The 23,856-nt window shown below is 35.8% G+C and overlaps 1 protein-coding gene across 6 annotated transcripts in view; it reads right to left on the bottom strand.

Annotated features, from left to right (window-relative positions):
* HMCN1 (hemicentin 1) overlaps positions 1–23,856 on the bottom strand; it is a 499,395-nt gene that overhangs the window by 247,616 nt on the left and 227,923 nt on the right. For all 6 annotated transcript variants that reach the window (XR_004179456.1, XM_031657606.1, XM_031657603.1 and 3 more), the window contains 5 exons: positions 16,755–16,875; positions 15,597–15,860; positions 13,926–14,070; positions 10,467–10,588; positions 5,000–5,275 (listed from right to left, as the gene is read on the bottom strand). Coding sequence is in view for 5 of the 6 variants with exons in the window: in XM_031657606.1 (XP_031513466.1) it covers positions 5,000–5,275; positions 10,467–10,588; positions 13,926–14,070; positions 15,597–15,860; positions 16,755–16,875 (928 nt within the window). In the remaining variant the exon portion in view is untranslated. The remainder of the gene's footprint in view (positions 1–4,999; positions 5,276–10,466; positions 10,589–13,925; positions 14,071–15,596; positions 15,861–16,754; positions 16,876–23,856) is intronic.

The following is a 23,856-nucleotide window of genomic DNA, read 5'->3' on the forward strand; positions in this document are numbered from 1 at the left end:
TGCATCTTTCTTATTATTGTGTCAGTTGGAATTCTCAATTGCAAACAACAGAAACCAGGTTGGCTGACTTAAGTAGAAAAGGAATTCATTGGGAAAATTTTTTCTGAGGTACAGAATCAAAAGGAAACTGGATATCAGATAGAAATGGTGTGGCTAGACCGCTGAGAACACAGCCAACATGTCTGTTAAAGTGATGGTGAAGGGCCACTGGGACATTTGCTTCTGCTGTTGGACTCTAAATTCCATGATGCTGCCAAAATTAGAATTTTTTCAGTGTTCATGGTCTTGGCAAGAGTGAAAGTCCCACTGGGAGCATATTAGTGGCTGGCTGTGGGTCATGTGATCTAGGGAATAAGGAAAATGAATTATCTGACCTCACTTGTTTTCTGCTTCCCACCAAGATAATAAATAATTCCTCCCCAAATTAGGGAAAGTATTCAGACCCTAAGAGCAAAATTATGACAAATATCCACTGCAATTATCTTCTAGCTTTTAGCATAAGAAGTCAGACACAAATCTGATTTTATCTTTCTGTTTACGATGGGTTTAGTCATATGCTTATGGGGAATGAGTAGATTGTTCCTACTAGTAATTTCAAATTCAGCCAGGATGTGTCTAGATGAAGTTCTCCCTTCATTTACCTTGGTTAATCTACTCACTCAAGACAACTTTTTCTCCCTAGAACAGTTTTCTTCAATTATATCTCGGACTATTTCTTTAGTTTCAATTGTCTTTGTTTCCTAAACTTCTATAAATTTTGGATTAAACTTATTTTTTTATTTCCACTTAAAAATCATATTATTCAACTGTTAGTTCTTTTCCTCAATGTTCTGAAAGACTTCTCAAATTTATGCACCACATCCATGATTTTTTATATAGTATAAATTCTGCTCTTCAGTGCCTCTATTACATATTTGCACTAAAATATTGCATTTTAAAAATCAAATCTTTTCTGACGTCTTCCATTCCACTTATTATTATTACTATTATTATCATTATTATGGAGATGGAGTCTCGCTCTGTTGCCCAGGCTGGAGTGCAGTGGTGTGATCTCAGCTCACAGCAACCTCCGCCTCCCAGGTTCAAGAGAGTCTCCTGCCTCAGCTTCCCAAGTAGCTGGGACTACAGATGTGTGCCATCATACCTGGTTAATTTTTGGTATTTTTAGTAGAGACAGGGTTTCACCATGTTAGCCAGGATAGTCTCAATATCCTGACCTCATGATCTGCCTGCCTCAGCCTCCCAAAGTGCTGGGATTACAGGCATGAGTCACTGTGTTCAGCCCATTCCACTTATTATTGTCCTTTTGTTTTAGCCGGTTCTTGCCTTATGTTATGGTTTGAATGTGTCTCCCTGAATTTGTGTGCTGAAAACTTAATCTCCAATGTAACAGCATTGGGAGATGAGGCCTCATGGGAGATGTTTAGGTTTCTGCCCACATGAAAACATTAATACCCTTAATTAAAAAGCTCACAGGAGTAGATGTGCTCTTTTGCTTTCTTTGTCTTTCTGCCCTCTACCATGTGATGACGCAGGAAGAAGGGCTTCACTAGATGCCCCAGTCTTGATCTTGGACCTCCTAGCCTTCAGCACTGTGAGCCAATAAATTTCTGTTCATTATAAATTACCCAGTCTCAGGGATTCTGTTATAGCAGCAAAAAAACAGACTAAGATACCGTATGAATATACACTGTCATCTAAAAGAAGTGAAGTCTTTTTGAAAGATAATGGGCAGACCAAATACTTTTTCCCCTTGTCTCTAGAATAAGCTGCTTTCAAAGCGTCCATTTCTTGTAAGTATTCCCTGCCTGCCTTGTTTTGTTCCTCGGCATTTCTACTTAAGTCCTATGCTTCATTTCCCCCCCACTGTTTTATTTATTTCGATAGTTTTCTGTTTATTCATCTTCAAATGAAGTGACATTCATCCAAAACTAGTGTCTTTTAACAAAGTGTTTGGATGGACTTGACTTCATTCTCACTCTGCTTCTGTTCTGGAGGAGCTGAACCCCCTTTTCAGCTCTGCAGCTGAGTGAGAGTCTGACGTACATGGCTCCTTGCCCAGTCCTCATCTATGGAGCTCTTTTGGCTGAGATGTGATGCTCCCCTCTGCAACCATCTGTTTCTAAAATTCCTAACTGACACTCGTATCAATGTTTCTCTTGCTTTCAAATACTTTCATTGGTGGGAAACATACATCCCAGGTTACATATATCCAAGGTTACAATTTTCTACCTGGGACCAGGTTGCCTGCTCATTTACTATCCTGCTAGTTTCCTAACTGAATAGTTAGAGGTAGCATGAGAAAATGGCATTCTGGCTTCTTCAAAGAGTAACATTTTCTTTTTGGAGCAAACTATAAAACAAGGACAAAGATACTTCCTATTTTCATGTGAACAGAAAAAGGATGGAGCACTGTTAAGATTTTCATTCCAGTGATCTTAAAATATAGATAAATATTCTATATACATATTTATATAAGAAAAAAATCTTTATATGTAATACATATAAAATTCCTCCTAGGATTTTTGCTGCTGTTAATTGCTGCTAGTTTTTAGTATTCTTTAGCTTTGTCTTTTTGAAGACTTTATATATAATTTATTGTCAGGTAAAGAAAGGCTGCAATACTAGACATATACTATCTTAAAGAAGAAAATTCTTGCTAATTATATTTTGTAAAATTACTACAAAAAACTTGTAAAATCTAGATTTGTAACTCTTAAAAGTATTCCAGATAGAAATAGTTCCCAAACATACCAGTGGAAGCATAACAACATAAATGAGGCTGTGAATTAAGCTACTGATTCCCCTTTAAACAAGAAAACTATTCCTAAAGTTAAGTATTCAATCCAAGTATTATTTTGTCTTTTAAGTTTTCTAAAACTATTTGTTATTTCTGCTTTTAAAAAGATTTAACTGCATTAAAGTGAAATTAATTTGTAATGTAAGATGTAATGCCAATAGTTTATCAGCTCTCATATTATCATAAACTTTACCTTTAGGTATGGCAGTTTACTTCATCAAATCCCCATAGCTTTCCAATAGTGCATTCAACCATAAAATAATACACTTAGGTAACTACAATTAGCAAAAGTCTCTTATTTTTACTGAGCAGTACTATCATTTCTAGAGTATATTTTTGTTAGATTTTTGAAACATCCTTTATCATCAAAATTGGCCCCTCAAACTCAAGGCCAACTAGACAGGCCATAAAATAACACCTCTAGACAGATTTACACCACTAATCCAGATTACCCAGTAATGATGTACTGTCATACAGTTTTTATATTTATGTTTTGTGTATTATATAACATCTTACCTCAGCACTTTGTAAATTGTTGGATAATAATGGCTTTATTTTACCAGAAAGAAGAGAGTCAAGGGCTTCCCTTAAAGATACACATTTCTAGATCATATGGTTCATTCTGTAGAATGGATATATATGCTGTTTTCAGAAAATGTCCATGGAATTACTTGAGAAGGCTATTAAAATGCAGATTCCCAGGCCACACACCAGACCTATAGAAAAAACATCGCTTGATGTGGGGTTAGAAATATGCATTTTTTAAAAAGTCCTTGGGTAATTCCTTACTCATGGAAGTTTGAGAATCACCGCTCTAATGAACTAAACAGAAAAATTATGGACTATAATGTTAACTTGGAGAAACAAGGAAGGCTCTGATTTGTTTACAATCTCATTCTAAGGGACTTCAAATAAAGAACCAAGATCAAATTTCAGAAGTCCATTAGCATTTATTTTATCCGAAACAATCAGTTCGGTAAAATAGTTCCAGAGTTCTAGTAACCCAAGTTGCTAGAACTTGGATCAACTCATATTATCTAGGCAGTTTCATGTGGAAATGTGGTGAACCATTTACAAAAGCAACATTTCCCTAGAGGATTCCCCAGATCAACTAACAAAAGACACACATTCTGATTGCAGCATATATTTCAACTACCAGGGAGAAAACTATAATCAGATGTCAACCATTTTGTTAATTCTCATGGTAGTTTCGCTTTTCTGTCATTAATAACATTCTAAGAGTTAGCCTTGAAGCTCAATGGTCATTTTCTTAGGTAACCTTGCTAAAAAGTTACCTGAGACTGTTACTTCAGGCATGTTATAAAATTGTTTCTAATACCACAATCAAATAGACCCAATTCTGGTGCAATCAGTCTCCCACATCAAGGAACTGAAATAAAATATTCTGCTGAGGCAGTAACTGAACCTTTCAGCTTAACAGTGAAAAACCGCCAACAGTAATTTTTTCATTACATTAAGACTCCCAGCTGGTCTATAGACATTTAGAAGCCAAATATGTTTCCACTGAAAGAGAAACTTTGGAGTGGTTTCTCCTCGTCATTTGATGGTCCTGAACAATATGTATTTAGTAGCCATTAACCACATTGCTCATAAATTCATTTTGAACTATTGGAACATGTAATCTATGAATACATAATTCAAAATTGGCTCACAATTAGTTTATTTTCAATAGGCACTTGTGTGTGTACATGTGTGTGTAAGACAAATAATGTTAAAAACAACTCTGCTTATGTTTCAATAAAATTTCACCAAGATGAGACGCATCTTAAACCTTTATTTTAAAGGTATTAGTGAGAATTATCACACAATTTCACAACGAAAGGTAAATTAGTTATGTATGCAATAACACAGTACTTAAATTGGGAAGAAATTGTTTTTTGACCAATTATTAATTAGTATGCTTTGTAAAAAATCCACAAGATGGATTAAAGAATTTAAAACTATTAAATTATCCAGAGACAATTTTTATATTGTCTTAAAATAAACATCTTCAACCACTATGATTAGTTATGATTGTATTAAAGTTTCCTATTTGTTAGTGATGTTTTAGTTTCCAGTTTTCTTGGCCATAGACCACTGAATACGCTCACTCTCAAATAGCCAACTTGGGAGGACAAAAATTTTTAAAAAAGAAGACAGAAAGATGTCATAATTCAGAAGTTACCAAAAGCACTGTACCTTGCACTGTGAGGAAAACTGAAGCGGCCGATGATCCACCTTCACTAGACACCATACAAAGATACTCTCCAGCATCGTTGAATTTCACACTCTTTAGCTCCAATGACAGATTAGTCAAGGTCCTAATTCTTGCTGGCTCTGCCAGTCTGACATCTCTGTCATTCCTCTGCCAGGTTAGATTGTAATCCACTGCGCTGATGATGAGACATGTTAACACTGCTGTCTCTCCAGGAGTGACTGTAACATTGCTAGGCACTTGGATGACTGGAGGCGGTTCTGTGTGAAATCAAAAAATTCAAATCAAGAGATCTAAAAGCCATTTTGCTCACTTACAGATGTGGTTTAAAAACTGAATAAGTATGTATTGAATATCCAGTAGGAAAGATGCAGTGCAACAGAACTTACTCCATTAATGCGTATGACTATGAGCCCCCCCAAAATTATCACTGAAAGGATGCTTTAGAAAGTAGTACACAATTACATACCAAAGGATACTCAAGCCAAATTATAGACATGAGAGTCAAAGAGGCATGGCAAAAGAGTATAACTTGACTGATTTAGGATTGCAAAATGAGGCCAAGTTTTTATTGATGAAAGTAGCATTTGCGAACTTTTAAATTTTAAAAATATATATTTAGCGTTGTAAAGAAAATAGCACGCAAAGGATAGTAGACATGAAAATGACAGTATCATCTTTCAGGGGAGTTACAGGCTCATTAAGAAGACATAGGAAAATAGAAGAGTAAGATAAATGTTCAAGCAAAAATGGGGAACAGTTTGATTTATGAAGTTCAGGTGAACAGTAGGAACAGACCATTAATAAAATTGTACACAGAGCCATATACACAAAAGGCATTGAGTAATGCATGTGTTTCAGATATGGTCAAAGGCCAATTACTAATTAAATATTTAACCAACATTTTTGCAGAAAATCACATTTCTCTAGTTCGTTGGTTCTTTTTATTATTTTACTTTAAGTTCCGGGGTACATGTGCAGAACATGCAGGTTTGTCACATAGGTGTACGTGTGCCATGGTGGTTTGCTGCACCTATTGACCTGTCCTCTAAGTTCCCTCCCCTTGCCCCCCACCCCCCAACAGGCCCTGGTGTGTGTTGTTCCCCTCCCTGTGCATGTGTTCCCATTGTTCAACTCCTACTTATGAGTGAGAACATGTGGTGTTTGGTTTCCTTTTCCTGAGTTAGCTCTAGTTAGTTTTGAGAGTGAATCTAAATTCTCTCTCCAAAGCTGTCTCTGCTCAAATGCTTTAAAATGATCCCCTGTAGGCCGGGCGCGGTGGCTCAAGCCTGTAATCCCAGCACTTTGAGAGGCCGAGATGGGCGGATCACGAAGTCAGGAGATCGAGACCATCCTGGCTAACACGGTGAAACCCCGTCTCTACTAAAATACAAAAAAAATTAGCCGGGCGAGGTGACGGGCGCCTGTACTCCCAGCTACTCGGGAGGCTGAGGCAGGAGAATGGTGTGAACCCAGGAGGCGGGGCTTGCAGTGAGCTGAGATCTGGCCACTGCACTCCAGCCAGGGCAACAGAGCCAGACTCCATCTCAAAAAAAAAAAATGATCTCCTGTAGCAATACATTATAAATAATGCCGCAATAAAAACTGCAGTGATCTATGCTAGCTAGAAATTCATGTGTCTGTTTTAGTTTAATATGAAAGTGTGTCAAATATTCAAGATCAAACTTTATCCCCGTGCTATTTAAAACTATGTATGAGTGCAGATTAATATAATAAGCCTAGAATGGAGACTGAAAACAAGTATACTAAAACCACAGTGGTTATCTCTGAGTGATATAATATGTGTGTTTTCCATATTTTGTTATATTTATCATTGTTTTCCAAACTGTTTCTAAGTAGTATATGCTATTTTAAGTTAAAAAAATGTTTTATTATTTTGTTATTTTTTAAATCTCTTATGAAAATAGCTAGTGAATACATTGGAAAGAATACAGGACAAAGGAAGCTTTGATTGGAGTCTGGCTAGGGTTCACAGATAAAATGCAGGACACTTTGTTAAATCTGAATTTCAGATACAAATACAATAATATTTCAGTACAAGTATGCCTCATGTAATATTTGGGTCACACATATGTGATATTCAAATTTAACTGGGCATCCTGTGTTTTTAATTTGCTAAATTTGGTAATAATAGGCCACCTAGTTCTACCCCTAATTAGTTGTGTGACTTTAGATAAGTCAATTTAGTGATATTAATAGTTTAGTTTTTCTATCTGAAAAATAAGATGATTAATTTATCGTAAAGACTCCTTCTAGCTCTCAGATCCCTATGAAACAAACATGCTAAAGGTTAGACACCCCTTTCCAGTGCTGCTCACATCCAATTACTTCTTAATGAAGGAAGAAAGACCCAGCTCTCCTCGCTCAATTCAGGGCCCTCCCAGCTCCAGAGCTGCCTGTAGGCCCTTGCTGCAACTGTAGCTCAGTTCCTCTTCTTCCACTTCCCTCATTCCCTTACAGGTGCTTTTCCCTAGAGAACTCTCCAAAAACCCTCTTGCATACAAACTCCACCCCAGATACTAGTTTCTCTTCGAATATAAATTCAAATAAGTACCTGCCAACTTTCTAATAACATACATAAGCAGATGAGATTTGAAATAATGACATACGACACCACCACTGCATAAACACTTCAAGACAATAAATATTATACACATGAAAATATTTAGACATATGTGAATAAATTTGGTAGGAATAGGGGAGTGATGAGGGAGAATTACAGCAGTTTGTGAAGGAGGCCAAGATTATGGATTATCAGAAATAACCTGTTCTAGGAGTACAAAGGGCAGCCATTCCTGAGTGAAAGCAGGCTGGGATTAGGGTAGCAGAAAGGAAACCTCAATAATCAGGGAGGAACAGTGATAAGCGTAGGCTTGGGACATTAGGACCATGAGACTGAGAATCAGGAGGCCAGGAATCTACATCTTACGACCTATCTACCCATTTGATCATAAACAGGTCACTTGCTTTCTCTGGGTTCTGTTTCATTAGCTATAAAATGATAAGGTGGTGTAAGATTATTTCCAAATCTTAGCCTTTCTAAAAGAATATTCTGTAATTATAATTCAAGGTTTCCTGTCACTGACATGCCCTTGACAAGTTTTCTCTCTTCAGATTTTTACCTAAACTCAGAATTTTAGTACTCTGTGTGTGTGTGTGTGTGTGTGTGTGTGTGTGTGTGTGTGTTGGGTGAAGGTCATTGTGTTAGTAAAACAATTCAGTACAGATAATTAATATAACTTAGTATCAAACTAAACTACCAAATGTAATGTGAAAAGAATAAGTTTTTCATGCTTCTGCAGTTTCACTCATTTGATTCTGTGTGTTTATATTCAATAAAAGAGAAGAACAATGCTTTCTACACCTATTGTGCATTTAAAACAATCAATAACCCAATAACCAACATTTCAAATGAACCAAAAGTCCTCAAACATGTCAACTAGTAAAAAAGTGCAGGCAAAAACTGAGGCAACATATTGGTAGAACTTGGGCATTTCTTTAAACTGCTCTTGGGTGTTCCTTGACTTTATAAAATAAAATAATATCCATAATAGCATGAGAATATTAGTGTTCAATAATGCTTTGTTTCCTAATACCCCTTTTAAAAATATAAGATCTAATTATCCTGTGAATTTGCACCTGATTCCAGTATGCTGATAATTAGTTACAGTGCGGTGGCTGAGCTGGGACCTCAGCCTAGGCTAGGGGAAATTCAGAAGTGGGTGGAGCTTAAAGACTGGCATATTAGGCAACAGCTAACCCAGAAAACAAAAAGTCCACTCTTTCAAGTTCAAAGGGGCACTCACTTGTGACTTCTGCTGTTATAGTCATTGCCCTTGCCATCATTTTTAAATTGACTGAGTGGAAAACAATTCCTGAAAGTCAGCTCGGGCACAGTACAATTTCCTAGTTATTCCATTGCCTGGCTGGCACAGATCACAGACGGCTACTAGAAGGACATGTGTAGAATACACATATGGAAGTTCCTGACACTGTCAAGCCCAATTCATGACAGTCAGTTCACAAGTTCTTCCTGGCACTTCCCAGTTATTTATGCAAGATGTCTGAATCAACTCACTCAAACCTCTTTCCTTGTTGTCCTTCTCTTAAAAAGTATTGCTGGGAAAAATACTCAAGTGTTCAAGTATTTGTTTTCCCAGAAGCTGAGGAATGTTGACATAACTCCAATGCTTTTTGTAATTATTGAACATGAAAAAATGAATAGTTTGTGATGTATGTCAACTTGCTAAATTGTTTCAGAAGACAAACGTTTTCTAGCAGTAACAGAATACAAATAGTTTAACTGCAAGAAGAACATGCTTGTCTGACTTGCATGCTTCTGCTTTAAGGTTTTGAAATTACTGATAGCAAACAACAAATCCTAGACTTCTAAATATATGATATACCTATAATTATAAGCTTCTTTTGTCTTAACTTGTCTGAAGAAAATGCACCCCAGTACTAAAAGCAAATATAGACGTTGTAACAAATTCAACAGCAGCAATATATAGGTCAGAATAGGTTACAATTAAACACATAGCGACACTAGTCCACAAGGCAGGTAGAAAATCATTCAGCCTAAACAAAGTTTTCAATTATAGATAAACACCAAGCAAATGACATAATCCTGATCATTGATTATAAATGGTAGTCTTTTATCCCCTAAAAATTAGGTGAGATGAGAGGAAAAATTATTTTTTTCACTTTAATGTATTTTACCTTATAAAATAGTATGAACTATATCTCCCATCTATTCATAGGAAACATACTATCTGAATGCAAAATAATTAGCACTACTTCTACCCTTCTTAGTGCGAATATTGTAGCCACTGAGGTCCTGTGTTCTTAGAATATAATCGTTTTCATTATTATCTTTAATTTAAATATCAGAATCTACTCATAAAAATGCTCTGCTCATTATGAATATGGGAGAGGAAGAGTGAACATTTAACCTTGTTTTGATCAGAATAGATCCTTCACTTAAATTTTATTTTCTCTCAGGAAAATGCTATATGATCATTTCAAAAACTATTCCTTAGTCCCCGACAATAATGATAACAACAATAATAATAATCACTAATGTCTATGAAGTGTTTCTATGTGGCAGGCTCTCTTCTAAGTGCCTTGCATATATTACATATCATTTAATACTCACTGTTTCCCATGAAATATAGACTGTTCTTGTTGTTATGCTTTTTTTATAGTTAGGGAAACCAAGGCATAATTATTATCCTTAAATAATTAGCCCAAGGAGGGTCATGTATCTGATACATGGTGAAGCCAGGATTTGAGTTCTCCATTCAGTGGAGAGATAGACAATAATAAAATAATCATAAAGACAATTGTATAAACACAAACTGGTTAACAAACATCCCATTTCCACAGCTGCATTAATACTTGGGCAACCGCAAAGAAATTAGTGGTAATTACCTGATACATCAAAAAATGTCTGTGCCCGTCCAGTACCTGCACTGCTGACAGCGATGCACTCATAGAAACCTTCGTCAGACAAAGTGACCTTTTCAATATCTAAGTTCACACTGGCAGATTCTCTGGAGGGAAGATAATGGAAAACTTTTAGTTACTACAAAATAAGACCAAGTTGAAAGCAATGATTCACTATTTTTTTTGAAGTTTCATTCAAAAGAACAATGTAAATAAAATAAATTGATAAAACTGCAGGGTTCTTTTTAACTTAAAATGACACACCGTTTATATTTTACTAGAACATGAGGCTTTTCTACTCTGAGCAAAAGATACAACATAAACAATAATTATAGAAGTTGAAAATTTATTTAGGGAAATATTTTGTAGCTATGTCAAAATATAAGATAACACAGCTGGCAAAGAAATACTCATTAATCCTCTCTCCTTTTAATTTTTCCAGTTTTTGGTCATGTCAGTAGGAATCTTAGACAAAGCAATTTAATTAGGCAATATACAAATTTGAGGTAGGAAATCTACTTTTTGATTCTAAGAAGATACATTCTCCTTAACTTTCTTTTAGATAAGCTCCACATGGGGCGATAGGCCATATATCGTTCAACCTACATGCACAGTGAGAAATGAAAACAAATGATCAGTTTTATAGTTAAACTCTAAAAAAAAATCCCTCTACTATATTATGTACTCATTCATTTAATATTTATTCTTTGTCCTCTAACACTGTTCAAATTATTTCTCATTTTCCGGAAGTGTCTTAATAATAGATATTTAATCTTTGTTTCAAAGAGCTCAATGATCTACAAAAATAGGCACTGTCCTGTTTTAAAGTGTGGCTGAAATGTCAAAAATGTTTTCATAATTTTTCTCCTGTATCATCTGTAGCTACTTATAACCTTAAAAAAATCAAGATACAGATAAGGTAAAAAGCCCACTGCAGACAAGAGATTTTCCACTGAATTCTGAAAGTGGTATAAAATATGATACCTTATGGTGATAGCTCCAGATCTCTCCCCATCCAAACACACCATACTTATCATCAGAAACCAAGAAGAACTTACTGAGCTCTTAACTCCTATTTGGTACAACTGGGGTTTGTAAGAAAAAGTTAAAACAGGTTTCTGTGCCTTAGGAAAGTGAGAAACAAAGCAAGGTCATTGTTCCATGTGTTTTAGTAGCTGAGAAAATTCACTTTAGTTAAACATTGTTTCCTTTCAATTCTGTAGGCACTAACTACATGCCAGTGGTTCTTCTTGTCACTTTCAGAATGAAAGCACAATACCACTTGACTCCATACCATACTGATCATGTAAGCTGTATCTTCGAGGCTTAACAGGAGTATACTAAGTACAAATTTGTAAATGTCATCATCTAGGAGGTACTGGTAAGTTTCAGGAAGGTAGGGGTTTGGAATACGTACATCTTTGGTGTTTTCTTCAGTGCCTACTTAAAAGCTGAGCATATATTAGGATTAATAAAGAACAGATTGATGGAAATTTTAGAACAGAAACCGAAGATTCTTTGAGTCCTAAATCCCTTTTTAAAAATGAAAGTTGAGATAGAGAAAGGACAAGTAATTTGTCCAAAGACATATAACCAGTTTACTAAATGCTTGAAGAATGTTCTTTACAGTTATACTTGTTCCTTTCTTGATTATGGAATGTTACATGAAAATAATTCTCTTTTTCATGGAGCCTTCTCAGTTGACATTAAGCACTATGTGGACATAATAAAAAAAGTTTTGAAGGGTAGATTTTGGAATAGGGAAAAGAACACGTCAAATAAAAATGCACCCTGCTGCTAATGCAAATGGATTCTCCCTCACATTCCCTGGTGACCAAAGTGACTGACATAAACAAACATTAAGTCACATGTTTCATGTTATTAGGAAATCTAGGGTAGAGACATGAGAGTGAATCAGAATTAGAGTATCAGTCTATCATCACTCATGCCTAATTTTGTCTCTAACTTCTCACATCCAAAGAGTTTAATACATGTCAGCAAAACATGTCATATCTCTGGGCCACAGAGCTGGAAAAATGAGAAAAAGAATTCTCGTGGCTTACCTCCCAGGAATTGTGTGGAATTAATGAATTAATGTTTCTAAAGAATTTCAAGTGTCTTTGAAAAATGTTACTGTTTAAACATAAAACAGAATTATTTGATTTCACCAGCTAGTTATGTAGCTTCATCATTTTATATCCTGGTCAATTATGTTGCTGGTTATTAAATACACAGCTAAATAAATCATTAAGATATACTATGTAAGGGGCAGGAAATAATACAGTTTAATCTTTAAAGAGTAGAAAATGTCCTAGTCATGATGAACATTCCTGCCATAAATTTTTGATTAAAATAAGTCGCCATAAAGTGATTGTATAAGCTGAGACTGTCAAACATTTAACATCTTATGGAAGTTATGTTGATATTGAATTAATAGTATAAAAGTCTGATAAAACAATAATTCCTAGAGATTTTCCCAAAACGTTGTTTCACAGTAAGTTAAAAGGCAACACTTTGCAGAAATCGTTTTTCTCCAGTTTTCAAGGTTTACTTAGTTTTTATCATTAAATTACTTGCATTTGTCTAAAAAAGTTACCCAACTTCACAAGGAAAAGCTGGTGCCCTCTAGCCCGCTCCTGCTGATTGTTATATGCAGGCGCCACACCTGCTGTGAGCCACCTGTCACCCCACCTGCAGCACAGACCATGCCTCTCTGACCTTCTCTGCTCCCCTTCTCCTCCTGGCTCAATGGGCTTCAGCCATACTGGCCTCCTTCTGTCTGTCCTTCCCACATGCCCAGTCCACTCCAGCCTTCATGCATTTGCACTTGCTCTTCCTGGTGTTTGAATACTCTTCTCTGGATACCTTGTTGATCATCTTTCTTGGCATCTTTATGTCTTTGCTCCAATGCCCCTTACTCTGAATTTTAGGCTTTCAAATTGGCCAATGCTACATCCACTCCACCTACCAGCATTATTCAACCCAACTAACCTGCTGTATGCTTACCAGATTCACTTATCATAACACTTTAAATCAGATTCAGAAACACTTTTACCATGAAGCCAATAAAGCTAAAGCTTCAGGACCTCTCATTTGCAAGGTCTCCTTTCAAGATTTTGTACTTAATGTCATTTTCATAATTCTGTATTTGTCTTAACAACGGACCATCAAATTACGAAACATTCAGATTCTATAACACAGGAGTCAACATTTGAATATGTTCCAGTATTTATTATATTATTATATTTATCTTCTGTTTACTGTCTCCCTCTATGACAATATAAGCTCCACAATGGCACAGATTTGTCTCCATTTTGTTCCCTGCTATATTCCAGACTATGTAGCAAGTGAGAATTTCCAGTGAAAAAGTACATTGCAATAATAGGCTATTTATATTTACATGTTTACTACTGAATCTTATTACTGACAGAAACATGTACCTACTTCAAATACTGGTCTACTCCAAGTGTGACTCCATTTCTGACAAAGCTCAAGGTAAAGGGCAAAAGACTGTCAACAGAGCAGGGAATTTGGCCAGGCTGCAGATAGTATCCTGGGGTTTTCTCAGGCATTGTAACTTTGGGAGCATCTGGGAAAAAAACAAAAACAAAAAACATAAGCAAAAAGGTCACAATGATGTTAAGTACTGCCTCTTAATCCATTCAAAATCTTTATACTTAAATTATTCCAGTAAATCCTCTGCATTCCAATTAACCCAGATCACTAAAAATTACTTTTTCTATCTTTATTTGTTCAAAGCTGGTTGATTTCTGGATATCTTTATGAGCCCCTTACTACAGTATTCATTGAATCTAAGACTCCACAGTTTTTAAGACACAGTATTGTTTTGTACCACCAAGATAGAAAAAATGCTACCAAATAAGTAATAATACATCAATTCTAGAATATGTTTTTATTTCAAAAACATAAGAACCCACATATCTCAGAATCAAATTGTTTTTCCAAAATAAATGTAAAAAATGACTTTTAGGAATCCATCAGATTTTGTAGCATTCAAATTAGGAGCTAAGCCAACTTTGAATATTGTATATGAGGAAATATTGAGGTTGGTTCTATTCTCACCACTCTACAACTATTAAACAAAAGCTATAGAATTGTTCCTGAATTTCCCAAATCACTGTCTTATGTATAAATGATAAATTTTTGTCTCTCCACCTAATAGTACAATTTTATAAGCCATCTTATATCTCTGTCAGTCTATGGTTCAAGCTACAGTCCTAAAGATTGGGTCAGAGTTCTGGCCGGGCGCGATGACTCATGCCTGTTATCCCAGCACTTTGGGAGGCCAAGGCGGGCAGATCACAAGGTCAAGAGATCGAGACCATCCTGGCTAATACGGTGAAACCCGTCTCTACTAAAAATACAAAGAATTAGCCAGGAGAGGTGGCAGGCACCTGTAGTCCCAGCTACTCAGGAGGCTGAGGCAGGAGAATGGCATGAACCCGGGAGGTAGAGCTTGCAATGAGCCAAAATCACGCCACTGCACCTTGGCCTGGGCGACAGAGCAAGACTCTGTCTCAAAGAAAAAAAAAGATTGGGTCAGAGTTCAGTCATGAGCCTTGAAAAATAGCTCAAGTACAGCTAAGCTGAAATGCTAGCTGATGCTTCCATATAATATCTAATCTGTAATCTCCTCTCTATGTAGTAGCAAATGTACAATTAACTAGCTAACTAACCAACTAGACAAATAAAGGCAGTGATCACCTGTTGTTTACTATGAACCACCATCTATGGAGCAGAAAGTTTCTGACAATTGTATGTAAACATTTAGCCAATTTAGATAGTTTAAGCAAATATATGCCCCAGGCTTTTTTAGAGGGAAAGAGAGTACGAGAATTTTCCAGTTCCAGCTCTTACACTGACTAATCAAAATTCTCAGATCTGCAATCAGTGAGACTTAACATGAAACTTTGGATGTGCTACTTAACAGCTAAGAAAAACTGTATTGCCCTACATGTAAATGTTCATCAATTTGGTGATGCAGTAATAATATGAAGATAATACTTTTTATTTTATAGTCCGTTATTTACCTATGGGACAACATCACCCCCTTAAACTGTCAGTATTCCAATGTTGAATAAAATGATGTCTTACCTGGGACAATACTAGAAAAGGAAACACTTGATACTCTCTGGAAGAGGTAATCATCCTCATCATAGCCTGTTACTTTGAGAAAGAAAGCTTCATTTGGTGGTACAAAGTCAGAAATATTCCATATGCCATAAGGTTTTCGATCTGGGTAATATTTAACAGGAATAGTCTTAAGAGAACTTCCTGAGATACTCAAAAGTTCAAGAAGATCTATTCTAGCTGGAGCGGAAATTCCAGAAGTATTGAGCAGCACATAGGTAGGTATTCCTACAAGAGAAAGATTTTATCATTTATAAGAAACATGCAATTGAAGTTATATATCAAATAAGTATTTGCATGATAATAATATATGAGTACCATAAGGATGCCTACAAATTCTGGATCAGTTGCATAATTGTTTCTACATAAAAGACCGTTTATGCATGACCAGAGAAACTTAGGAAATCCTAAGAAATTACTTTTATAGTATTTTAACTATGTTTACATGTTAAAAAAATTAGAATTGTGAGAACTTTATATAATGTTTGATCACATGAATACTTTCAAAGATAAATTATTTTGTATCTTTCCAGGAAATGCAGCAATAAAAATAAATGAACAATAACCTCCCCCAAATTTTAACTGTTACATTATAGTTAAGCTTCTTTTCACCTAGAAAACTATAAATCTTAATGTATGAATAAAATAAGAGGAGGACAAGGTTTAAAAATCAATAATTTTATCTTTGAAATACAATGATATGTAATGTGTTTAATTTTTCAGCTATATATATACATTTTACCTTGACAATAGGTAATTTATAGGTTTTGGTAAGAAAAAAAATCTCAAGATCCGCGTTAGTAATTCTCAAAATTTAGTAAGTGTAAGAATCAACTGAGGTGCTCACTGAAGTCCATATTCCTGGGCCCTACCTTCCATGACAGGAGATCTGGAGTGAGGTCCAGGAATCTTAATTTTTAACAAGCACCCTCAGCGATTTTGATATCAGTGGTCTTGGGATTACGTTTTGAGAAAGTGACTAGGCCAAGAGAAGAGTCACATTTAAAGCTATGCTTCTCAATTTTATTGAATACTACAAAATTATAAAATTATAGACAGTCTGAGAAATATTTTTCATTTGGATATCTATTATGTCAATTTAAATAATATGCACATACAAACCTTGCACTGGTCTGCTGACTGTTTTTTTGAAGTCCAGGGTAGGCTTTCGAGAAAAGCCAGCTCGGAAGTCAATAGTACTAAGGCCAGTAATGCGAACAGAGTGCCTTCCACTGCTTGAGGTCTGAAAATGTTTAATGACAAACGTGGTCAGCAGTTGATCCAGTATGCTGGTCGTATGCAACCCTTGCCAGTATGGGAAACTGCACAATATTTAATTAGGATTGATGTCCAAAAACTGAGGCTCTGATCCGGATGTTCTCAACATAAATATGATTCTATATTTTAAATGCAAGTTTTGTAATACATACCCCATGGGGACAGCTTTAAAAAACCATTCAGTCATATATTTCATGCCTAATGATAAAAGATACAAGTGTTTAGTCACTAATGAATGGGCTGGAAATAAATCTATAAAAGCTCCATGAGGGAATGGATCTTTGTTTTGGTCACTATTGATAACATAGTAGATGTTTAGCAAATATGGAAATCTTCCACAAATACATCCAGGTTCAATTCTAGGACATTACAGCGAGTGCAAACAATAGAGCTGACCATTTTCCAGATGTGGGCAACCTGGCACCCTCAGCTCAGCAGTGTTCCAGCAAAGGTCCTCAGCATTTATTAAAAATACAAAGTCCTTAGTTCCAGTCCAGATTTACTGAATCAGAATATTAGGTCAGGGCAGTCTAGGAATTTGCATATCAAAAACCACCTAAGACTTATGAACAAGAGTTATTTTATTACATAGGTTACCAAGATTCTGTCTCAAAATAAAATGACCACATAATTCCAGCATTTAAGTAGAAGTAGGAGATGGGAGTGAAAGAAAAAATTCACATAACACTAATGTACCAATTATCAATCTCAAACTCAACACTGAGAAGGCACATATTGAGGTATTATAGCAATGACAGAATGCACTGAAGGGTGTATATATATAAATTTTAATCTGGTAGACAGCCAGATTTGCATATATACATTTTAACCTGGTGGACAGCCAGATGAATTCACACCATGGTTACCAGTGGGCCACCTCCAGAGCTGTGCAAACTATGCCATATTCCCTGAATCACTACAACTCCTTGTTATTTAGCAATGTGGAGAAGAAGGAAGAGAAGATCTGTCCCTGTTGCTACCATGTTCCTTCCTTATTGAGCAGAATCTCAAGAACTCAAAGGGTAGTAAAAATGAAGGGGAGAAAGAAGAAAAAAACACATCATCATGAAAGCTGTTGCTATATTCTTAGCATAAATGATGCAGCTAGTTACTGTGGCTCATTTGCATAAAGGTTACAAAAGATTATATGTGTAAGTGTAGGGATCTTAGTACCACCCTTATTCCATTATTTCTCAATGAATATGTTATGAATTCCACATAATATATTTAAAAAGGAAACTATGGATCATGACTCAATTTTAAATCAGGGATTTCCCATAGGGTTATATAAAACTTTGGTAATTCTAATATCAATTTCTTTAGATAATGTAGAGCTTTATCGAAGACAGTATCACCTACTAATTTCATGTAAGTCAATCAGAATGTTTGATATTACAATGAGTTAATTTTTATTTTTTCACTAACGTCATATATCACTGTTAGTTGCCTTGCTCCTCAGAAAGTCCCTTATGATGAAACAGTTGTTGAGGTTACTAAGGACAAATTTAACACGTAATTTTCCAAATGCCTGTTATCAAGTGCTAATCATCTGCCAAGTGTTCTATGCATAAATCAACTAACAAAGGTGGTTTTTTAAAATGTGGTGCTTAATAGCCGAGTGAAAAAAAAAAAACAGAAATTATACAGATGTTTGAAAATATGCTAACCTCTACTACTAAATAACACGTTAAAGCAGATTTGATGAACAGGGAGCCCCTTATAAATTATATAAAATTAATGTAATATAAATTAACTTTGATCCTTCAAAGACCACACCAAGTAATAAAGTATGCAAAAGTAAGAATATAGGTTTACTATTCTCTGAACAAATATGAAGAGTATATTGCTCTGCTAAAATATGAAGAGTAATAAATAACAAAATATCTTAGTTTCATGTGTCTATACTATACTGTAGAGAGTGAGAATGTCTTTGATGAATTTAAAAGTGTTTGTAAATAAAAGATATCTTCAAGTGGGTCCATTTTTATATGCAATTAATCCAACTCTGGGCTAACCAGGGTAATGGAAACAAAGGACATCCCAAATAAACTAACACTGTGGTTTAAATATACAATTAAAAGAAAAAAAATGAGCTAATTTAAAGTTTTTAAAATAGTTTAGTATTAAAATAGCCTGATGTTAATTCATGCATTTATCATTATTTAATTATTCTCTTAAAAGAATTCTAATACTTGAACAGTATTTTAGGCACACTAAACACCACATAAATTTCTTCATGAGAAAGCGCCAATAGTTTGATATCTATTAAAGTAAGCTATTGTTTTCATCTCTTTCTTATCTAAGCTCCCTTTAAAAAACATTAGTGTGAAAGAAACAAACAGGTTTTATGTATAATGAGGGTATGACCCATCAATAAATGGAAAAGGGAGGAGAAAAAAGCACTAACATGCACAAAATGCACACACTATATATAAAGCTTCATTTTTTATACAAATTCTCACTTTTAATCCTCACAAAAGTCCCCGTGAGAGAGTATTATTATCACCTTCACTTCATGGATCAGAGAGGTTAAGTGACTTGCTCAAAGTAACAGATACAGCAGGTGGCAAAGCTGGAGTCTGAACTCGGTGAAGCTCCAGAAACCGAACTCTACAGCTACCCCATGCGTTTCTCATGATGATCTCAATGAATTTAATTATGCTGGTTTGAGGGTAAATGTTGAAATATGCTGAACTGCTTTACACAATAGGAGGAGAGTTATATGGAACTTCTGGGACTATCCAGAAGAAAGAAGCAGAGAAATGTAATGGGGAGGCGAGGGGGTGGTGGCCAAGGAAAGAGCAGGAAAAGCATAAGGTGCTTTATGACATAGACCCCAAATCTACGAGCAAATCTACCAAATTCACAAAATGCTTGCTATTGATAGATTTCTTTTGATATTTTGAAGGGGCTGAGTTTTGCCCTACATCAAAGTACAAAAGGTTATAATCAACACAAATAATCAGAAGACAATGAGACCATAAGCAAGAAAGCTTTTAGGAAACTGCAGGAGTGTTGGGAGAAGACTTTGGAGTCTCGTGAGTTACGAACCTATTGAGGTTAGAGGAGAACTAAATGACATGAAGGTCTTGGAGGGGCAAAGAAAACTAAGCTAATTCTGTAACTGAGTCAAGCAAAGAGGAGGTTCAGCCGTATTTTTTCCCTTCCCTTCTCTTCCAAATTATTTTAGCCATTTTAATACATTTTTAATAAATGTAATAAAATTATATAAATATATGTCATAAAATTAGTGAGGTCAAAATTACTGTCTTAATGTCTTTCTATTTGGTCTTTTATATCATCTAGATTCAACCTGTGGGTTATATTAAAATTAGAATATGGCTCCAAAAAGCACCTTTCCACTACATAATGTCTTGAACTTTTACTCCTGCAGAGTTACCCTAACCTCATGGCTTCTGTAGATAAGAGGGTAATCTAGCAGCAGCATTCAGGCTCAGAGCATAACAGAAAACTTTCTAGATATCAGATGTTGAACAGGATTTATCTGAGCTAGGAAGAGTTGTGTTTCAAAGTCAATTTATTCATAAAATTTCTAAACGTACATAATGAGCCACATTACTCCTCTGAATGAGTAGCATCACGTTCATTAAGTTGTGAAGGGGTCTGAGTCAGGAATACACAGGCTGCTGCAGTGTGAGCGGATGTGAGGTAAGGTCATGGTTTGGCAAAGACGAGGTTACACTAGATGTGATAGTTAAAATTAGGTATCAACTTGATTGGATTGAAGGATACCTAGAGAGCTGGTAAAGTATTCTTTCTGGGTGCATCTGTGAGGGTGTTGCCAAAGGAGACTGACATTTGAGTCAATGTACTGGGGGAGGAAGACCCCCCTCAATGTGGGTGGGCACTATCTAGTTGGCTGCCAGCACGACTGGAACAAAGCAAGTGGAAGAAGGTGGGATAAGCTGGCTTGCTGAGTCTTCTGGCTTTTGTCTTTCTCCCATATGGATGCTTTCTTCCATTCCTCCTGCCCTTGGACAACAGACTCCAGGTTCTTCGGCCTTTGGACTCTTGGACTTACACCACTGAGTCCAAGGGGCTCTCGGGCCTTTGGTCACAGACTCAAGGCATCACTGTTGGCTTCCCTGCTTTTGAGGGTTTTGGACTTGGACGGAGTCACTACTGGCTTCTTTCTTCCCCAGCTTGCAGATGGCCTATTGTGGGACTTTGACTTGAGATTGTGTGAGCCAGTTCTTCCTAATAAGCTCCCTTTCATATATGTATGTATCCTATTATTTCTGTCCCTCTGGAGAACCCTCATACAGAGATACATATTGGTATCCTAAAGTTATAAATAGGTAGCCTTGACCTACAATGCAGTAAGGGAAAAGAAGGAGCAGAGTGAACCAGAGTCTAGGTTTCTGAATTGGAGTGAGACTACCAAGAATGAAGGAGCAGGACAGGCTGAAGGACAATGGAACAAGCACCATGGAGAGCTCCAGCGGAAAATTACTTGCTCCTCTGAGATCTCAGCTCAGATCTTCCTGGTCAGCTCTACTGCAGATGGATTTACTTCTTAGTTTAAAGGCAAAGGCCTGTTAAATGCCTGCCTACATTGAAAGTCCCTTCAAGGCAGTAACTATTTCATATTCATCACCACAGAATGTCACTCAGGAGGCATGTGATAAATGTAGGTTTTGTGGGTTTAATAAATGACATGAAAACCATCCATGCACCTAGTGTTGATGTTTTTTCTTAGATTTTCCTCAGACCAGCTAATGCCATACTCATCAAGAATTCACTAAATGTTTCTAGATGCATTATGCTAAGTATGTTCACATATTATCTCTTAAAACCCTATTATATCCAAAGATAATTTTATGGCACTACAAAGAAACAGAGGCTCAAAAGAATGATATTTACCTAGGTATAGATAGCAACTTAAATGGCAATTATTCCAAGTTCAATGTCTTTCTCAGGTACCTAAGTCTGTGCATGGTATTTTGGAATAACATAATTTCTGGGTAGATTTACACCCTATGGCATATAAAACAATAACATTCTCCAACTATTTCTTTGCCATTCTACATTTCTGAGTACCCTTTCAGTTAGGAAAAGTCAGGTCAGTGGGGTACTAATAAATTCCTCTCTAACAAAAAAAAAACCCTAATTTTTGTCATTTTTCAATTTCTGTGGTGTAAATGTTCCCATCATAGCTGATTGCTAGCTCCCAACATGATGTTGCTGAACACAGAGCTAGGAAGAGAAACGTATCATTGACTCTCCATGAGTCGTTATGAGCCAGCTCTAGTATACCATTAGGCCACAATAACAGCTTGCCTACTGGGTAATACGGGAGTGAAATGTGTCGCTTCTGGGATGAGACAAAAGTAACAAATTTCTTTTTATTTATTCACTACCACATCCTCCAGGTTTTTCCCTCATTAAGTGACTGAAGATGCTGCATGTTCTAAATTATGGTAGAGCCACCATCAGCTTGGGTTCCTGAGTGACTGTGAAGCAGAATACTCTACCAGACCCCATGGAACACAGAACATTAGTGAGGAATTAACCTTCCTGTACTAAGCCAGTGAGAATTCCTCCTAGCACTAAATATGAAACCTTACCTTTTATAAATTGAATTAAAATTTGATTGATAGAGATGGTTTTTCCCTCTCCAACAGAGTTTCAATGTTTTATAAAATGGTAAATGTGCCCAAAGTAAGACAAACACAAAAACTAAAGAAAAATTCAAGTATATGTGCATTAAAAGAAAGTAAAGATACAATGTATGATTTACATATATTCAAGAGAATAACTAATTAACCTGTCAGAATTCATGTGCCAACATTATTAGCAACAACTAATTCATGTATCAGAAACTGCTGAAGCACTTTATCAATATCTCATTTAACCATGACAATATTGAGTAGCCATTATTTTACCCCACTTTCCTCAGACTTAGAGAGGTTAAGCAATTTCTCCACGAACAAAAAGACATTAAGTAATGAATCTTGAATTCAAATAGATGTCCACCTCTTTTCAAAATTTGCTCTTAAGTTTTAAATTCTTTCCAAATTAAAGAATAGATGGTTCCAATAAAATATTTATTAAGAACCTACTGTGAGTTAGGCATTGTGTCAGACAAAGACACAATCATGGAAGCTAGATTTAAATACCATTATTTTGTTGGGCATTATGCGTTTGGAGAAATGTGTGATAAGGAAATGTATTCAAAACATAAATTCTGCTTAAATACACACACACACACATATGCACACACATATGCATATAAATTTACATATACCCAAGTGCATGTGTACCTAAGTATACACATATCTTTTTTATAAAGGAAGCATTCTATTTGGTTGACAGTCTGATATTGGCAGGCCAAAAAACTGGAAATTATCTAGGAAAAATCTATTATCAAACATTCCCCTGACCCAAAACACTAATGCTACACCTAATCTATTTACTTAACACATCTTGTATAGACTACAGGCTTATTCATAAGAGTCACCAGGAAAGACTAATAGGAGGCCAGCATAATAATCTTCATGTGTGGTCCTTTCAGACTTGAGGTTGATTTAATTATGATTCCTAAACAAGCTTATGCCACTTGAGTAGGATTTTTAAAATATCCTTACCCTGTAGAAAATGCATTAGTAGGCTCTGGCTACCAACGTAACTATCCAAAACCAAAATATTTCTACTAGTCTCAGGATCTCAGTATAATTATGTGGTTGGGTACCCGCCTTTCTGTACTTGGGAGATTATCTAAAGACAGTTTATCCAAATATACTTAATAGAAACATACCCCAGGGGATATGTTAAATTAAATCATCACACTGATGATCCTAGACTAATATAAACATTTGTACCACCTAAACCCATTGGGTGCTGACAATTATCTAATGTTTTTGCAGGGAGTTTTCTTTAAAAAGCAGGGGACAAAATTTGGCTCAAGAGTTTCTGTGGTTACATT

Source organism: Papio anubis, chromosome 1, assembly GCF_008728515.1.
Source record: "Papio anubis isolate 15944 chromosome 1, Panubis1.0, whole genome shotgun sequence".
NCBI classification, from domain to species: Eukaryota; Metazoa; Chordata; class Mammalia; order Primates; family Cercopithecidae; genus Papio; species Papio anubis.